Source organism: Argopecten irradians, chromosome 7 (assembly GCF_041381155.1).
Source record: "Argopecten irradians isolate NY chromosome 7, Ai_NY, whole genome shotgun sequence".
NCBI classification, from domain to species: Eukaryota; Metazoa; Mollusca; class Bivalvia; order Pectinida; family Pectinidae; genus Argopecten; species Argopecten irradians.
In genome coordinates this window covers 24,756,083-24,776,646 of record NC_091140.1, presented here as the reverse complement: position 1 = coordinate 24,776,646, position 20,564 = coordinate 24,756,083, and the positions used below count along the sequence as shown (strand labels likewise).

The following is a 20,564-nucleotide window of genomic DNA, read 5'->3' as shown; positions in this document are numbered from 1 at the left end:
GACCACCTGCTGGCGGTTATACCTTCATGTGGTACATCATCAATTCGTTGGCAAGACTGTTACGGATCTGGGCCGCAATCACACGTTGGTACATAAGAGACTGAAATAGCAGCATGTTTTAGTACTCATATACAAACAAGAAGAGCTTAACAAGATAGCACAGACAATTTTTCAATGAATATATTTCAGAATATTCACTTAAATATTAAACAGTGGTTATTCAAATACATCATAATTCTATCAACAGTAGCTATTCAAATATATCATAATTCTATCATGTTCAAATATTTTTTTCGAAGTCAAAATTTAAAAACTGTGAACAAATAATTTAAGAACAAATTAATTCAGAGTCTAAATTTAACAACATAATCATACTCAGCTTATAATTAACCACCTTATACATTACTAGGCTATGAAAGTAGTATCTTAAGTGAAAAGTATTCCTGAAAGATATATACCACACTACGTACCTCAATGTGACAGACAACGGTCTGGTGAAGCTATATGTAATACTAATTATAAAACAAGACGGACTGGTGACAGATAGAGACAGTGACACTTACATGGCTGATACTGATGCAGCAGTAGACAGCGAACGCGGACGCAACATCTTCATCAAACACTGTGAAGAACGGACCCGTCTTCTTATTACATAGCTGGGCTACTCCTAACACATTGCCTGCTTCATTCTTGATTGGGAAGCAAAGAATATTTCTGGAAAACACAAGTTCCATAATTTATAAGTAAGTTATTATTTTTAAAAGATATTTCTACAAAGAACATTTCAGAGCACACAGAATTTGTGGGAGTTAAAATCTAATTAAACTGCAATTTTGTATAAAAAAAAAATGTAATATCACTAACATTATAAATACAACATTCTCTTAGAAAAGAACCCAGAAGCTGTTTTACAAAGACTTCAATGGTTTTTTTTTTACTGAAGGGCAAATATCTAATGTATAAGTTAAAAGTATCTCTTTTGTTACATGTCACTCTATCTTGTTACCAAGTTGAGAACGTGTACACCAAACATAAAATTTCATAATCATGTACGGTAGTGAAGCAGACAGGGCTTAAACAACCTATTTTCTATTAGTGATAAACGGAGCCCATTCAAACAAAGTATGTGTAGAAGAATGAAAGAGCGCCAGAGAAATCAGCCCCTGGTGAAAGACTTTTGAGAAGATGCAATTCCTGGAAAAGATGCTACGCCATACAGCAATATTATCATCGGAGCATATTATTCTACATTTGTGACAAAATCTTTGTGGAAATAAAACATTAGTTTACCTTGTTCTGAAGCCTGTGGAATCATCAATTCCTCTGTAAAACATTGGGTGTGAGTAGGCATCTTTAATGTTTAGAAGTTTACCTGGAATAAAAAATGTAAATTAACTAAGAAACATCAGTAATGATGACATTTTGCAATGACACATCTATCTAACACTGTACATTATATTTAACCTGCCAAATTGCCCAAAATCATCAAGAATTATAGCATAATAGAGAATAAATTTGATATAAACTATATATTAAACATCTGCCAGATATGGACTTTATAATATGAAACATGATGTTAATCTATCAGGTATGGACTTTATAATATGAAACATGATGTTAATCTACCAGATATGGACTTTATAATATGAAACATGATGTTAATCTACCAGGTATGGACTTTATAATATGAAACATGATGTTAATCTACCAGGTATGGACTTTATAATATGAAACATGATGTTAATCTACCAGATATGGACTTTATAATATGAAACATGATGTTAATCTACCAGATATGGACTTTATAATATGAAACATGATGTTAATCTACCAGATATGGACTTTATAATATGAAACATGATGTTAATCTACCAGATATGGACTTTATAATATGAAACATGATGTTAATCTACCAGATATGGACTTTATAATATGAAACATGATGTTAATCTACCAGGTATGGACTTTATAATATGAAACATGATGTTAATCTACCAGATATGGACTTTATAATATGAAACATGATGTTAATCTACCAGATATGGACTTTATAATATGAAACATGATGTTAATCTACCAGATATGGACTTTATAATATGAAACATGATGTTAATCTACCAGATATGGACTTTATAATATGAAACATGATGTTAATCTACCAGTATGGACTTTATAATATGAAACAATGATGTTAATCTACCAGATATGGACTTTATAATATGAAACATGATGTTAATCTACCAGATATGGACTTTATAATATGAAACATGATGTTAATCTACCAGATATGGACTTTATAATATGAAACATGATGTTAATCTACCAGGTATGGACTTTATAATATGAAACATGATGTTAATCTACCAGGTATGGACTTTATAATATGAAACATGATGTTAATCTACCAGATATGGACTTTATAATATGAAACATGATGTTAATCTACCAGATATGGACTTTATAATATGAAACATGATGTTAATCTACCAGATATGGACTTTATAATATGAAACATGATGTTAATCTACCAGGTATATGGACTTTATAATATGAAACATGATGTTAATCTACCAGATATGGACTTTATAATATGAAACATGATGTTAATCTACCAGGTATGGACTTTATAATATGAAACATGATGTTAATCTACCAGATATGGACTTTATAATATGAAACATGATGTTAATCTACCAGATATGGACTTTATAATATGAAACATGATGTTAATATGAAACCAGGATATGGACTTTATAATATGAAACATGATGTTAATCTACCAGATATGGACTTTATAATATGAAACATGATGTTAATCTACCAGATTGACTTTATAATATGAAACATTGTTAATAATATGACTTTATATATGAAACATGATGTTAATCTACCAGATATGGACTTTATAATATGAAACATGATGTTAATCTACCAGATATGGACTTTATAATATGAAACATGATGTTAATCTACCAGATATGGACTTTACAGTATGAAACATGATGTTAATCTACCAGATATGGACTTTATAATATGAAACATGATGTTAATCTACCAGATATGGACTTTATAATATGAAACATGATGTTAATCTACCAGATATGGACTTTATAATATGAAACATGATGTTAATCTACCAGGTATGGACTTTATAATATGAAACATGATGTTAATCTACCAGATATGGACTTTATAATATGAAACATGATGTTAATCTACCAGATATGGACTTTATAATATGAAACATGATGTTAATCTACCAGGTATGGACTTTATAATATGAAACATGATGTTAATCTACCAGGTATGGACTTTACAGTATGAAACATGATGTTAATCTACCAGATATGGACTTTATAATATGAAACATGATGTTAATCTACCAGATATGGACTTTATAATATGAAACATGACTTTATGTTAAATCTACCAGATATGGACTTTATAATATGAAACATGATGTTAATCTACCAGATATAGGACTTTATAATATGAAACATGATGTTAATCTACCAGATATGGACTTTATAATATGAAACATGATGTTAATCTACCAGATATGGACTTTATAATATGAAACATGATGTTAATCTACCAGATATGGACTTTATAATATGAAACATGATGTTAATCTACCAGATATGGACTTTATAATATGAAACATGATGTTAATCTACCAGATATGGACTTTATAATATGAAACATGATGTTAAGATATGGACTTTAGAAACATGATGTTAATCTACCAGGTATGGACTTTATAATATGAAACATGATGTTAATCTACCAGATATGGACTTTATAATATGAAACATGATGTTAATCTACCAGATATGGACTTTATAATATGAAACATGATGTTAATCTACAGTATGGACTTTATAATATGAAACATGATGTTAATCTACCAGGTATGGACTTTATAATATGTATGAACATGATGTTAATCTACCAGATATGGACTTTATAATATGAAACATGATGTTAATCTACCAGATATGGACTTTATAATATGAAACATGATGTTAATCTACCAGATATGGACTTTATAATATGAAACATGATGTTAATCTACCAGATATGGACTTTTAATATGAAACATGATGTTAATCTACCAGTATGGACTTTATAATATGAAACATGATGTTAATCTACCAGATATGGACTTTATAATATGAAACATGATGTTAATCTACCAGGTATGGACTTTATAATATGAAACATGATGTTAATCTACCAGGTATGGACTTTATAATATGAAACATGATGTTAATCTACCAGGTATGGACTTTATAATATGAAACATGATGTTAATCTACCAGTATGGACTGTATAATATGAAACTGATGTTAATTACCAGATATGGACTTTATAATATGAAACATGATGTTAATCTACCAGGTATGGACTTTATAATATGAAACATGATGTTAATCTACCAGATATGGACTTTATAATGAAACATGATGTTAATCTACCAGAAATGGACTAAACATATTTTAAACATAATGTTTCTATTTTCCCATCAAAAAATCAATTGACCAAATACCAGCACAAGTAAAAGTAATTAGAAGTAATCGCCTGCAGATACAAGCTTTCTACATTAATGTTATTATGTAGTATAGATCTCAGGTAACAGCGGCTGAGGAATGGACCTCCATGTGGACAATCCATATTTATTGGATAGATGTGTAAAAGATTCAATTGACTTTATAACAGGGAGATAATAAAGACATTCCTGATACTAACCTGTTGTAGCTACATGCCCTGCTATTCCCTGAATTATTGGCATTCGGATCTCTGATTGAACCTGAATTCACACCAATATCAAAAGTATTGAATTTTTCTGTAAATATTTTACCAATATCAAAAGTATTGAATTTTTCTGTAAATATTTTACCACAGGCAAATAAAGCAAACAGGCATTTGGTGTCCAGATTGCAATTGATATGATACTGGAACAATGTACTAGAAAACAATTAGGTGGCATGCATACATCCAAAGGTGAGATTTCACACTACACTTATCAATGACCACCAACATATAATGAGAAAAGATTGAACATGGAACAAGCAAATGTAATGAAATCTTGTTCAGAATGAACAGATTATAGAAGTGAGGTGATTTTCAGTTATGCAACAATGAAAAAATAATAGCCTTGATAATGTCTATTTCAGGAATTACAGACCAAATCATAGCTCCATCTATTTAACATGTACAGCCTCTGAAAGACTTCTGCTTTCACTGAATCAGATGACATTAAAAACTATATATGACACTTCCATGTTATGTTTTTTTCTTTCTTTCCACTATGCATATAGCATATAAGACATAAAACCAAACGCTTGGCTTCTATGTCCTTCAACTTCAGGCTTCTATGTCCTTGACCTTTAGCTGACTTGATGTTGAGCAGCTAGTGGAGCTTTCTTTGACTAAAGATTTTATTTCTTATTCAATAGAATTGTTTTTTCTTTGACTAAAGATTTTATTTCTTATTCAATAGAATTGTATAAGATTTGAGATCTTGGAGAACATTTACAATGTGCAATGGAAAGTTAACTATGCTGTACCTCCTTATCATTGGTAGTGATTCCATCAAACACTTTGGCTACTAGCTCTTCCGTTTCTTCATCTATCAAGAATACAGAGCATCTGTAAAATAGAATACACTTCATATCATCACAGAATACCAAACATCTATAAAATACAATACACTTCATATCATCACAGAATACCAAACATCTATAAAATACAATACACTTCATATCATCACAGAATACCAAACATCTATAAAATACAATACACTTATATCATCACAGAATACAAACATCTATAAAATACAATACACTTCATATCATTACAGATACAAACATCTAAAAATACAATACACTTATATCAACAGAAACCAAACATCTATAAAATACAATACACTTCATATCATCACAGAATACCAAACATCTATAAAATACAATACACTTTATATCATCACAGAATACCAAACATCTATAAAGTACAATACACTTCATATCATCACAGAATACCAAACATCTATAAAGTCAATACACTTCATATCATTACAGAATACAAACATCTATAAAATACAAAACACTTTATATATCATCACAGAATACCAAACATCTATAAAATACACATCACTTCATATCATACAGAATACCAAACATCTATAAAATACAATACACTTCATATCATCATTTATCACACAGAATACCAAACAAATACCAAATTAAATACATACACTTCATATCATCACAGAATACCAAACATCTATAACATACACTTACAATACCAAACTTTTATATCATCACAGAATACAAACATCTATAAAATACAATACACTTATATCATCACAGAATACCAAACATCTATAAAATACATAAATTCATATCATCACAGAATACCAAACGAATCCAAACATCTATAAAATACAATACACTTCATATCATCACAGAATACCAAACATCTATAAAATACAATACACTTCATATCATCACAGAATACCAAACATCTATAAAATACAATACACTTCATATCATCACAGAATACCAAACATCTATAAAATACAATACACTTCATATCATCACAGAATACCAAACATCTATAAAATACAATACACTTCATATCATCACAGAATACCAAACATCTATAAAATACAATACACTTCGTATCATCACAGAATACCAAACATCTATAAAATACAATACACTTCATATCATCACAGAATACCAAACATCTATTGGTCTATTTGAAAAAAAAATATAAAAAAATCTTCAACTTCTTGGGTCTCTTAGAAAACCATAAGAATAATACCTTACACACATCAAAGTAATACAACAGTATATTTCAATAGGTACGCATTGATGTCATCTGATAATGATCAAGCAGGATCGAATTAAATATATGGACAAGAAAAACCTCTTAATCAAACAAGTCTTGTTTTATTTTGAGACCGCAGAAAATAAAACCCTTTCTGAAGCTACACAATCCATCAAAGCAATACTTGAGATTAAAATTAAACACCCTGACGATTCCTGTGAAATCAATAACATGTTGGCTGTGGTAACCTGAAGGCGCTAGTGTTGTGTACTACAAACTTTCATTGGTGTTTGGGTTTATCCTAGTTAAGATGGGAAATGTCTTTCTGAGAGTCTTATTACGACACATGCTCTAAAGTCTTACCTCTCTGCTTGTGTTAAATTCCTAGCTTCTTGCATAATTTCTCGTAGAAGTTTCGTTAAGTCATCTGCAAGGAAGAGCAGAACATGATCAATGTAATGTGTCCAAATATTCATCATTTCTGACATCATTGTAAATGGTATTTAATCAATAATATTCTTGATATAAGATTGGAAAAATTGAAGTTAAAATGACACATATTTTTCAATAGTTGGCTGCATTCACTGTAAAAAAATTAAAGGAAAATTTCTCATTTTATGCCTGTTCGTTATTTTATGTAGAGATAATTCCTCCAAATAGGTATTATAAGCATTGTGATTATTATCCATGGCAAAGTTGGTCAAAGAATAAATAATTTGAATTCTCATTTTAAACCTAGTTTGCACCTAGGGCAAACAATTTCAACAAAATTAGAAACAAACAAATAGTAAACATTATAAAACTCTAATCAAACTGTTAACAATGCAAATTCAACACCAACAAAATATAATAACAAACATTTAAATCAATACAAAAACTTAACTTTGTAAAGAATCTCTAAATTTGTCACTACCCTTTATACACAAGGCAAGCAATTCCAACTTTCAAGTGCATTTTGATGAGTGGTACAGAAGCTTTTTACTTGTTACTTTGGAATCACATGCTCTTTCTATGAAACATTTCATAATGTTTTAATATTGAAAGTGAAAGAGCTTGTCTACAATGTATCAGGTAGAACATTGAAGGTGAGATATAACCTCAATAACCCAAATATGTTAACTGCACATGCAGACCTACTTCTTGTAATGGGTAAAGCTTCAGTACTGGGGGCCTGTAATCTAAGTATATTCATATTATCGTTATCAATTTTAGACAATCTTGAGGGCCGGCAAGGTGACCTTGTTGAGAAGTCGCCGGACTCCTCAGGCATATCTTCAGAAGAAGTGGACATCAGCGAGTCAGAGGAAAATAGGTATGTATGGCTCACCCTGGACTCTGTGTCTTCCACCAAGATCATATGGTCACAAAGTTTGGACTCAGATGGACTAATCCCAATGTGGTCAAGACTTCTGACCAGACCAAGGTTTGAGGTAGGGACATGTTGTGGCCTTGAGTCTTCAGAACAGCCTCTGCAAAAGGCATAATTCAAGAATGGTTTGCTTTCCGTGTTTTCTTCTATCAGCTCAAAGTGGCGAATGGCAGGGTCACTTGATGAGACCCTTGGATTAGAGCCCCATGCATCAATAATCTGGTTTAAATCCATTCCATACCCTTCTATATTGTGCATCTGTGAACTGAGAGGCATGGAGCGGCATGCACGAATCTCAACACTGCTGCCGGTCCAGGCGTCATGGAAAGACTGCTGGGGACAATCCAAGGGAATCTCTTCTACATCCGATCCCGAACTGAACTCACTTACATCCTTGTTCAAATCAGAGGCATCAAATTCCACACAGGTAAACATCTCTGAGGAGTTTTCACTGGGGACATAAAGACTTGTTGGGGAGATTGAGTCAGGTGAGCATGATGTTGGGGATGCAGAAACAATATCTGCAGAACCTTGAGCGTTTGTCTTTGGACCCGAGTTACTGCTGAAGTTAGACTCTAAACATTGACGAGATTCATGCTCTGTCTGTGCGTTTAAAGTTGTATCCAAAATGCCACAGGTACTTTCCTTAGATATGTCTGCAGAGTGTGTGGAACGGAATGAATCATTTCCAGCATCTTTGAAAGCTTCAACCACAGTCTGATAAAGAAGCCCTCCTGTGGATTTTGTATGGTCTGTGCTGTCTGCAGACAAATTCTTTGAGTCATCCTCACAATCATTAACATCTCCCAGTGATTCAGCGATAGTGTAAACACTAGAGGATGCACTACCACAATCTTCCTCTTCAGTTCCCACACCTTCCCTGTATGGGTGTCCAGAGCCTTGACAGTCAGCAGATTGCTGATCCTTTGACTTTATACGACTAGTTAACTGGACAGCTGGGGACGGGCTAGTCCAGCATTCTGGTACACAATACTGAAGTTGTGTGTTACACACAATATTGTCAGAATGTGGATATTTGTCCGGCACTTCTTTTTCTTCTGCTATGTATTGCCTACCAGAAGTGTTCATCAAAACAAACATGCTTGTCATATCAGATAATTGACATGGTGAATTCAATGATGGTAAATGATCTTCACTTTCTGAACTGATCAAATCGTGTCGTCTACTTTCCGGTAGTTTGTATGGAGACACATTCTCCTTTTGGGGGCTACTTTTGTCGCCGTTCTTTCTTTCTTGTTTATGCTCTGGTGATTTAAGTTTTGGGTGAACTTGATAAACTTTAACCTTCTCCTGAGACAAATGACCTTCACTTTCCATATCATAATAACCAGTCAATTTTCCAGCCAGTATTCCCTGTTGTTGGATCTCCTTGTCGAGGTTTCGCGTAGCAATTCTCGCGGAGTTGTTATGTTGTAGCGAGGCACTGGCTGGCCTGAATTGAGTAGTAAGATGATCACATTCTTGTTTCATACGGTCAGCGTAAGAATAACTACGGACACTAACCCCAACCCCATGACTAGGTATTAAAGGGAAGTCATCCAGACCCTTGTAATGGACAGAAGATAACTCACCTAGGTGGGTAAACAGATTCTTGGCTACTTCTAACATGGCCTGTTTAAAACATATAAAATAAATATAGTATTTAATACAGTACCTCATAATGACATTTCAAATAACTACATAAGCTTAATTACAGCAGTTTAATTTTTTTTTTTTTTTTTTTAATTTTTTCATTGATAACATCTTTTAAAAAATTATGGTTTCATGACAAAAACAATTATAGTTCTTTAAAAAAAAATATCTGTTTCTGATCACTCCCATTTATCTGTTTTAAAATGAAAGGAAACGTACCTGTGTTTGTTTTTTAAGTTTTCGTTCATTTTGGAATGCTAAAGTATTAGTTAAGATGGCTGCAGTGTATTTAAAACAGGTTTGTACTGTCTCAACATCATCACTGGTAAAACTGTAAACAAAATATGTAAAATATTGGAATGCTTTAATGATCCTACTGAAAGTTTTCATTCAAAGAAACTCTTATACTATCTTTGACACTAATACATATAATTATGTTGAAGTTGGATTTATGATAATGATTAAGTTAAAAAACAAATATTGGAAAAGTATGCTTATTTTTGACACGAAGTTCTCTGATTAAGAGCTTTAGAACTCTTACAATCTTATCTTCAAATCTAGAGTATGTATTTTTATATTAATTTAAGCTTATTATCTTCTTCTTGTTTTAATTTTAGTTGTGGTACCATGAATATCTGATTTTTACATCTATACCACAGATTATGATCTTCAGACTAACCTGTCTGCACCAAACTTGTTGGCGACACATGCAATTGCGACAAGACCATCATAGTTACGACTGGACACAGGAACACACACCAGGGACTGAAGACTCCGACCTAGTAAATCTTCCATCTCCTTCTTTTTTTCCTGTAATATTAATTTGTCTATTAATGGCCTGCTGACATTTGGTTAGCTTAAGTTTCATGATGATTTGGTGATGGATGACCATTGGATTGTCTGGAAGATCAGAAACTGTGCATGATTATATTATATGGATTAATATCAGAGAGCAAAGTGGCCTATTGGTTAAAATGTCTCAAAATATTACTACAACCCTCCAAATCCGGGTCACGAGTTTGAATACCAAGTGAGGCAGCTGCCGGGTACTGGCCTCTGATTGGTGTTTTTTCTTCGAGTACTCCTGCTTTTCTCCACCAATAAACCTGGCACATCCTTAAATAACTTTGGGTGGCTGTTAATATGACGTTAAATGAATAAAACAGATAAATATCAAGTTCTTTTGGCTCGGTTATAAATGAAACAAGTACTTTAATCCTCATGAATCAATTAAGCAGTATGTTGTACAACTCTGTATGATACCTAGCTAACTGACCAGATATCATATAACTAGAGGCATGACCTATCATCAGCTGATTTCTTTTTCTTTCTAACGGTCTAAAACACATTTGACCTCTATAACCTTTAAGGTATGTGCCAATATCAATACTATGCAATGTACTTCAGATTTTTGAATAGAAATTGCTTAAATATAAACATAAATACCACACAAACAGTGCTGTTGTGTTGCTGTTGATATTTCTGATTTTATAACAACCGTGAAAACTTACTGCATTCCTAAATGACGTACACCCTAAATTATTTAATACATAAAGGATCTCAATAATAACAAGAGATCCCAGAGGGATCTTGGCGCCCACCTAAGAAAGATCTTTGTCTGACAAAGGAAAGAGGAAACTTTTCTCTGCTTTTCAAGCTTTTACTACATAATTTGAGAAAGATCCTTTGACTACTTTCTGAGATATATAACAGTAACAAACTTCAATTATCAAAATCCAAGATGGCTACCTGTCGGCCATCTTATTCACCGATCGGTCCTAAAATGCAATATGCACAACTAGACCCCTAGAAGAACCTGCACATACAATTTGAGACAGATCCCTTCAGTACATTCTTAGACATAGCGGAAAAAAACATTCAATTGTCAAAATCCAAGATGGCGTCCTGTCGGCCATCTTGTTCACCGATCAGTACCAAAATGCAATATGCATAACCATTGACCTAGGAGAACCTGCACATGAAATTTGAGACAGATCCCTTCAGTACTTTCTAAGAAATAGTGGTAACAAGCTTCAACTATCAAAATCCAAGATGGCGTCCTGTCGGCCATCTTATACACCGATTGGTCCGAAAATGCAATATGCACAATTAGACTCCTAGGGGAACATGCACATGCAATTTGATACAGATCCCGTGAGTACTTTCTGAGAAATAGTGGTAACAAGCTTTAACTATCAAAATCCAAGATGGCCGCCTGTCGGCCATCTTGTCCATCAATCCGTCCCAAAATGCAATATGCTCAACTAGGCCCCTAGGGGAACCTGCACATGCAATTTGAGACAGATCCCTTCAGTGCTTTCTGAGAAATAGCGGTAACAAACTTCAATTGTCAAAATCCAAGATGGCGGCCTGTCGGCCATCTTGTTTATCAATCAGTCCCAAAATGCAATATGCACAACTAGGGCCCTAGGCAAACCTGTACATGAAATTTGAGAAGAATTCTTTTGGTACTTTCTGAGAAATAGCGGTAACAAACTTTAAACTATCAAAATCCAAGATGGCGGTCTGGCAGCCATCTTGTTAACCGATTGGTCCCAAAATACAATATGCACAACTAGGGCCCTAGGGAAACCTACATATGAAATTTGAGAAACATCAATTCAGTACTTTCTGAGAAATAGCGGTAACAAGAATTGTTAACGAATGGAAGGACAGAAGGACGGAAGGACAGAAGGACGGAAGGACGGACGGACGGACGGACGACGGATCACAGACAAAAAGCAATTTGAATAGCCCACCATCTGTTGATGGTGGGCTAATAAAAACCACTTATAGTCATTTTCAGTGAATCTTTTAGAAGGTGCTGAGGTGGTTTATAAAGGAGGTGGTCACATTATGACAGGCTTTAGTGTACAACCACCATTAATTTAAGTGTATAAGGAGTGGGTCAGTGTGGTTTGTACATAGTGTTAGATAGTCTCTTTCTTTGGCTCAGTCGGTATAGCCATAGTTTTCACACCAGAGACAAAGATTTGATTCCTGGTCAGGGCAATGGACAGAAATCATGTGTATGTTCCCCTGTTCTTCAACAAAAGCACAGACAATTTGGTAAACTGTATGAATTTAAGGATGTTGTAGAAATATCTAGGAACACAGTACAGTAACACAACACCATCCTAATTAAGATGATTTCCAGGTGGAGGGTCTCTGACATTTAGAGCCACAAGCCTGATTGTGTGTAAATGTATTTAGCTGAAATGTTTGTATTGATTTACTAGACTGTAGCATTACACAATCTTAGTGGGGATAAGAGAGATTCTATTGACATAAAGACTGATTAACTTAACCAAAGTTTAGGGTCAGAAAAAATGTGACGAACGTCATCATGATGCATTGTTTAACCCATGACACACAGTAACTAATGATCATGCTAGAGACGCAAATGGCAGCATGCTGCCTGTTGTCATGTAGATGTATTCATTATTTGTTCTATGCAAAACATAATTAGCTTTTGTATGTTTCTTTCCCTTTTCTCTTCATACCAATATGAATATCTATGTTACCTTTCCTTTTACCCCTGTACTGTAGCAAAACTTGGCATGAAAAAGAAAGCTCTAAAACAAACTACAAATCATGAGAAAAGCAATCTCAACTTTGAATCTACAATAGCCTGACCAATTGCAATTGCATGCAAGGCAACCATTCAAATTTTCTTGATAACTTCGTACAGGCAAAACAAAAATAATAGAACTATTTGAAAATATAAGCTTAGATGTAGAGATATTCTTTACTGAAAGCTACGTTGGTGTTTAAAATATCACAGGCATAGAGTTACTGAAACATGTCACTATTTGATTCTAGACTTATCATCTTATTGTTGTGTAGCAGAATTACATTGGGTTGATCTTCGGTGACCAGGTAGCCATTAGTAGAGCATCTGGCTTCTGTTCGGCAAACTTGATCTGGCCGCCACTTTTCACCTCTCTTGTTACAAAATTGGCAAGCTTGCCAACCCCTGCTTCAAGTATTGTGAACATGCTGAGCAAGGAATATGCAAATTTATAAGTTGTTGTGTTTACATGGGAAAAGACTAGGTGAAAGAAGGGAGAAATGTACATGTAGTGTGAGTGGACTGGATAAATCAACAGTGACCAAGTAGACCAATCGGTAGAGCTCAGAGGACCTGGCCACTACCGTAATTTCTTGATTATAAGTTGCACATGAGAACAAGAATGGTCAATTTGAAGACAGTTTTACCTGTATATATAAAGACCACTTTTTGTAGATCTTGGTAGTCTTTACAGATTTGACTCTTTTTTAAGATTCACCATTCAACTAAATAATTAAATAAGTAGCAGCCAAAAACTCAACTGCAACTGAATAGTTTATGTCAGGTAGAAAGAACTTAAGTGTGATGATGACTCCACATCTGACTTTGCTACCGAACGATGGTCTTATATGAAACGTCAATGAACCCAGCTCACAGACACAAAATAGAAATATATGTGATAATGGCAGACTAAATTTATACAAATTGTTTCCAGCTATGACAGGCTAGACATATCTGAGTCCCCTTATAGGATCTGTAAAAGCTTTAAATAGTGCTCTTTTATACGAGGCTACGGCTCACATCTCCATTAACAGATAAAGATGACAATAACCAGCAGAATCTAACGATGATAACGTCACCAAAATAGAAACGATTCTGTTTAGTAACACCACGAGACCATTAAGTCTCGTCTACTATAGTAAGCTTGTGCATCTCTCCAATACCCTCAAGTATCCACATCTCAATTTCAGCCGAAACGATGTCCCCGAGGGAAACGGTAGCATGGAACACAACTTAAACAATAATCCAGTAAAGACTTGATGAAAGATGCCATTATCTTGTAAATAATTCTACTTAAGGGTATACACAAACATAAAGACTTCTACTAATTATGAGAAAACAAACAATAAACACTATAACCACAACTAACCACAACCAATTTCACTAAATTTACTTTCAATTGCCTGAATTTTAATTCAATAGAAGTCGTGCAAAGCTACAGACGACCTACACGACACTGGTACTAGAATCTCTTCAAAAAAGACAATTACAGAGTTTATGTGTTCTTGCATGAGCAGTTAAGACAGATATCAGGAACTTTTATCATAAAGTGATAACTAATAATATTCACATTCATTGGACCCAAGTTTTATCTGACGGCATTGATTTTTCAGCGTATTACTGTGAATAACTAAATTTATTATCCTATTTACACAAATGATACAATCCTTAAAATAGAATTGGTTGGTATGATATGAGCAGACTGAAGAACAAGAATTTATTAACCATCATGTGGGACAAGTACATTTCTATGACTGTGTGATCATAGCATCAGTAATGATCAATCACTTTATTATTGCTATCTATAGACTTACTTCACTTATATTCTCTAGGCGAAGTGGATCTTTGGTTTCCAAAACAGTGGAGAAAGTACTTGTTTCACCCTGAAATACATAAATATAAATCATCGTTACACTTGAAATCAGGCTAAAAATTTCATTGACATCTACACATTTAGTGAAGCATCGCCAGCCATATTGATTTGAATTTCTGTCAGATCAGGAAACTGACTTATTGATTTATTTACTGCATTAGTCTATTAAAGCAATCAAATGATGGTAATTATTTCATCAAAGGATAGAGAAAGTATATTTATATAGACCAAAACACCAGCACTTCCCCTAAACTTTGTAAACATGTGTTGTAATATAAATGTAACACAAACTGTTTCTCTGGTTTTCAACGGAATTAAAAAAAAAAAAAAAAAATACTTTACCAAATAAGGAGAAAATTGTTTATTTGATGATGGAGGGATGTGATTGATCCTATCAGTAAAGGGAAGTAATTCTCTCGACTAATAAGAGGAAACCCTCCCCTAGTGTCTAAAAAGGTCATTTAATGATGTTTCAGATCACATCGGCCATAATTTGTTTCTCATATACAAATATATTGTTCTGAATAAGAGGAGAAGAGGATGAATCACATCCCTGAATTGATGTCATCTATAAATTTTATCAGACTGTCAGTTATCAATATTTTTTACAGAATTAAAATTCAACATTAATTCACCAATCTAGAATTTAAGAATTAGAAGCCACTCCCCACATCTGTAATAGGTATATGGTACTGTTAAAAATATTGTAGAAGATGTGAAATTTATCGTTAGAGAACCAAACAATGTAAAAACAGACAGAAAGTGATCACAACAAACCACAGCAGTACTGGCCACATTCCCTCAATAAACAAATCACACTATCATTAAATCTAATCACAACACTTCCATAAAAAAGTTTAAAAGGGAAAAAAAATGATGAAATTGCTTAAAACCCTGAAAAATTGGTAGATTTTTTTTCAGCAAGTGCAAAAAGGAAACAAAAAGGGGGAAATTCACTTTGATGAATGTATCTAAAATAACAGCGAAATCATTATTGGTTGAGGAAGAAAACCAGCAGTGCATGCTTATTTTAAGGAGTGGCACATCTAAATGTTACTCTAACACAATTCAAAGTATGTGTAATGTTAGAATTAAGGAAATGAACCCTTAAAGGACAAACACAACCAGCACTTTGCACAAACTTACCATTTTGTCAGAAATTAGTAACTGTATTGAATATCATTAAAGCAATTTAGATATGATGTATCACAAAAATTTATACACAATATATTTTTCATCTATATAAGAAAAGGGGAAAAAGGTGGGAAAACCCATATTATCAATATCCTAAATTATAATTATAATACATTTACTGATAAAATACCCATTCAGTTGGATGGGATCAAACGTTAATGATATATATTTTATTTGGGTTATGTTCTTGCAATAAAATAATTAAATAATCAGATTATAATACAGTAAAACCCAGTTATATCACCACCTTCGAATTCTGTTTCCCTAGAATTTGGCGATATATCGAGTTTGGTGGTGCATCAGATTTGAAACCCATGATAATCTAATCATGCTGTGACCCACTCAAGTCGGTTTTTCGGTGTTGTGCTGTCATTCAATAAATATGTCAGCTTTTGTGTTACCAAGTACTGTGCCGTAATTTCCTGCTAGCAGGGATTTTCTCGGTTACATGATATTTTTATCCCGGGAAATCCCGCCCAGAAATGAAGTATAGAAGTTCTGAACAAGCGCAGTGCGGTCATGACCTCACTTCCACGCACATTTCTGCAAATATCAAAACAGGTACTCCAGTAAAAAAACAGCACTCAGATGACGATGTGAAACCGAGGATTCTTTTGAATGTACATAATATTTATATCGCACTTAAAATTACAAGTTGCAATTTATGATCCAATATAAACGGAGGGCAGTATGGAGAAACAGCCTTGTGGGTTCCTTTCTGTCAATAAACAATTAATAGTTAGTTAAACACATGTACAGAAGTGAGTTTTATTAACCACAACTTGCGATACCTAGCAGTAAAAAAATAACAAAGGTCTACCCATGGTTCATTGATTTCACTGTGTGCACACAGTCGTACACACGGTGATAGTGTGTGTAGCTGATTACCTGTCAGTAGGCAGTTGGCATGGGCACCTTACGAAAATATGGGTCCCTATTAATAGAATTCGGCGATATTAACGAGGTCATTATAGTGTTATTTTAATCATTTGTTACAAGAATGTTATGGCAGATGGCGGTAGGCGGTTTGGCGGTATAACCGGTGTATTTGTATGGAGGGAAATCCGTTCTGAATAAATTTGTGGCAATAAGCGGGTTTGGCGGTAAAGCGGGTGGCGATATAACAGGGTTTTGTATTTTCATCTGATTCTGCAGCTTTAATAATTAACATTTTATTTCAATCTAAGGTCAATTCTGAAAAATGCAGTTAATTCATTTCCAAGTACATTTACATCATGTATTTTATTGTGTCCTGATTTACAACAGTAATCCAATGTTAGAAACAATTAGAGATCCTCGAAGGTTCGTGATGTGGAGGAATTAGGAGTTACAATCTCCAGCAATACCGTACAGTCAGGCACAAGTAACACTTCGTCTATTATCACAAGGCTACTTCGATGAAATCAATCAATTACTTGTGTGTCTTTTTTTAGCACAGCCAAAGATATTCTCCGGACAAGTAAATGCATTCCCTGCATTTGTCGCATCTGATGATGTGATAATCTTTGCAGCTGATAGTAACATCTTTTGCTCGAGTTGTAACTCTTCAGATCGGCAGCATGACAATAATTCACACCTATCTCCTTGTAGGCCTATTGATTTTGTGGTACTGGCTTGCTTTTAGAAGGCCATTAATTTGGAGCTCTCCAACAGGACCCGAGAGGTGAAGTCAGAACGCTAAGGAGGAAGTCGGACACCGTCAATACGGTCCCAAGACATTACTGGTCATAATGTCTACTTTACCTCACATACAATTCTGACCTAACCTAACAAGGTTAGTCTGACGGCCTGGTAAATGGTATACTTTGTCACATCTTATTTACATTATCAACCAGTCTGCTCGAACTAAAAGCTGGCTGTGTCTATCTTCCTGGTTCTTTTGTCCTAGCTATAGACAGTAGAGTCTTTCCAAGATTATCATAGGTACAGTGGACCAAACAGGACAACATTTATATTGCTACCAATAATTATTGTCCATGCAGTGATCATAATTATACATTAACATGGTCAACTTACAACATGGTCAGCTTACAACAAGTACATGCATGCTGCAGACATGATATCTGTCTCTTAGTCTTTTTAAAAATAGTAAAAATTCCAATGAGAAATCCTCACTTTGACCTTGAATAAATGGCAATTAAAGGCCATTCATTTGTACAATCAAAATGAAAGTACAAATGAAAGTTTTTAATCCATTAGCATACATAATAAATGATTTAATATTAGACATATAGCCAATTAAGGAATTGATTAATATGGTTTGTACTCCAGGGTTTGAAACAAACTGAGTTACCCAATGCTACTGACACAACTACAATCCCAACACAATGTTTATAGGTATATTGGCCTACAACTATGAAGGATTTTTGTTTAAAAGAAAATGAAAAGTTGATGATACTTGGACATAGTTTACATGTGATATAAAAGTTGATGATACTTGGACATAGTTTACATGTGATATAAAAGTTGATGATACTTGGACATAGTTTACATGTGATATAAAAGTTGATGATACTTGGACATAGTTTACATGTGATATAAAAGTTGATGATACTTGGACATAGTTTACATGTGATATAAAAGTTGATGATACTTGGACATAGTTTACATGTGATATAAAAGTTGATGATACTTGGACATAGTTTACATGTGATATAAAAGTTGATGATACTTGGACATAGTTTACATGTGATATAAAAGTTGATGATATTGGACATAGTTTACATGTGATATAAAAGTTGATGATACTTGGACATAGTTTACATGTGATATAAAAGTTGATGATACTTGGACATAGTTTACATGTGATATAAAAGTTGATGATATTGGACATAGTTTACATGTGATATAAAAGTTCATGATACTTGGACATAGTTTACATGTGATATGGTGTAATGTCTATGACTGTCTGCATGTGGTTCTAAAACTTGTTCTCAGCTTTATGTGGGTATATCAGAATGTCAGGTGAAATGTCTGCTGCCACTTGGACATTATAGTCACACCAATATGGTATAAATCTGTCTGTGACCAGCTTGACCTTACTCATTATATCATTATACATTAGATCAAACCTTCAGATTTACTTACAGGAAACCGAATTTCTGGATCAAGCACCTTGTCTCCAATGACCTAAAATGAAAAACAATTTACATGATAAGATTTCCTTTATACATTTTTCCTCATGATACCAACAGGTTTATAGAAATGTGTACATTAAATAAAGGTGGTACTACAGATAATGTTTATGAAAGCATTACTATAAAGAAAGGTTCCTAACAATAATAACAACCTCAACCTATTCTAGTATACAATTATTACAAAGTAAAAATATTAAGCATTATCTCCCGGCTGGAAACCAAAAATCATATGCTGTCTTCTTGACGTTAAAAAATAGCTTAAGTGTTTTCTGTAGTTCTGGTACACTGATATAAAGTGGTTTTTTTTCCCCGTTATATGTGGATGAACAGATTGAATTCCCAGCATGTGACAACAGGCTTACAACTGTCTAGACAGATCTATCACAGTGGACAATACTGTAGCCATCACTCTAGAATGTCAGTCAGTTCTCCCTTGGAATACACAAGTAGCAATTTGGACATAGAATAACTCCAGCACGATTACCATGAATACCAGGTCACTGGGTAAAACATGGAGGAATGGAAATTTGAATATTGCATAACAAACACTGAAGTTATTGAAAATGAAAAAGGAATTTCTCCTTATGGTTTTCTACTGTTCCTATGTAATTAAAACTAATTTATCAATGCTTTAGAGATCTAGATCTGATTGAATAACTAATATCCAGTTTAATTGGGACAAGTATATACAAATATATATAGTTAAGTACAACTGTAACATTTAGATTTGTGGGTGGTGAACTTTTCCTACAGCCCGTAAAATCATCTAAGATTAAGGCTGCAATGAGACCTTCACTTAAATAATCGTGGATTGTGATTTTTCCAAAAACTATTTATCCTACATAATGTTGACAGGGAATATGATAAAATACACTGGAAGGTTGAATTTTATTGATGTTTCCATTTATCTGTTGCACAAGTTAACCTGGAAAA

The 20,564-nt window shown here is 33.6% G+C and overlaps 1 protein-coding gene across 6 annotated transcripts in view; it reads right to left on the bottom strand.

Annotated features, from left to right (window-relative positions):
* The window catches only part of LOC138327951 (cGMP-dependent 3',5'-cyclic phosphodiesterase-like), a 115,369-nt gene that overhangs the window by 21,097 nt on the left and 73,708 nt on the right, over nt 1-20,564 (bottom strand). For 2 of the 6 annotated variants that reach the window (XM_069274458.1, XM_069274454.1), the window contains exons 10-20: nt 19,582-19,623; nt 16,447-16,467; nt 15,242-15,310; nt 10,536-10,666; nt 10,076-10,187; nt 9,796-9,835; nt 7,198-7,261; nt 5,571-5,652; nt 4,750-4,810; nt 1,291-1,372; nt 564-714 (exon numbers count right to left, since the gene is read on the bottom strand). In XM_069274458.1, the coding sequence (XP_069130559.1) occupies nt 564-714; nt 1,291-1,372; nt 4,750-4,810; nt 5,571-5,652; nt 7,198-7,261; nt 9,796-9,835; nt 10,076-10,187; nt 10,536-10,666; nt 15,242-15,310; nt 16,447-16,467; nt 19,582-19,623 (855 nt within the window). The other 4 variants (XM_069274457.1, XM_069274456.1, XM_069274453.1 and 1 more) reach the window with 4 other exon arrangements.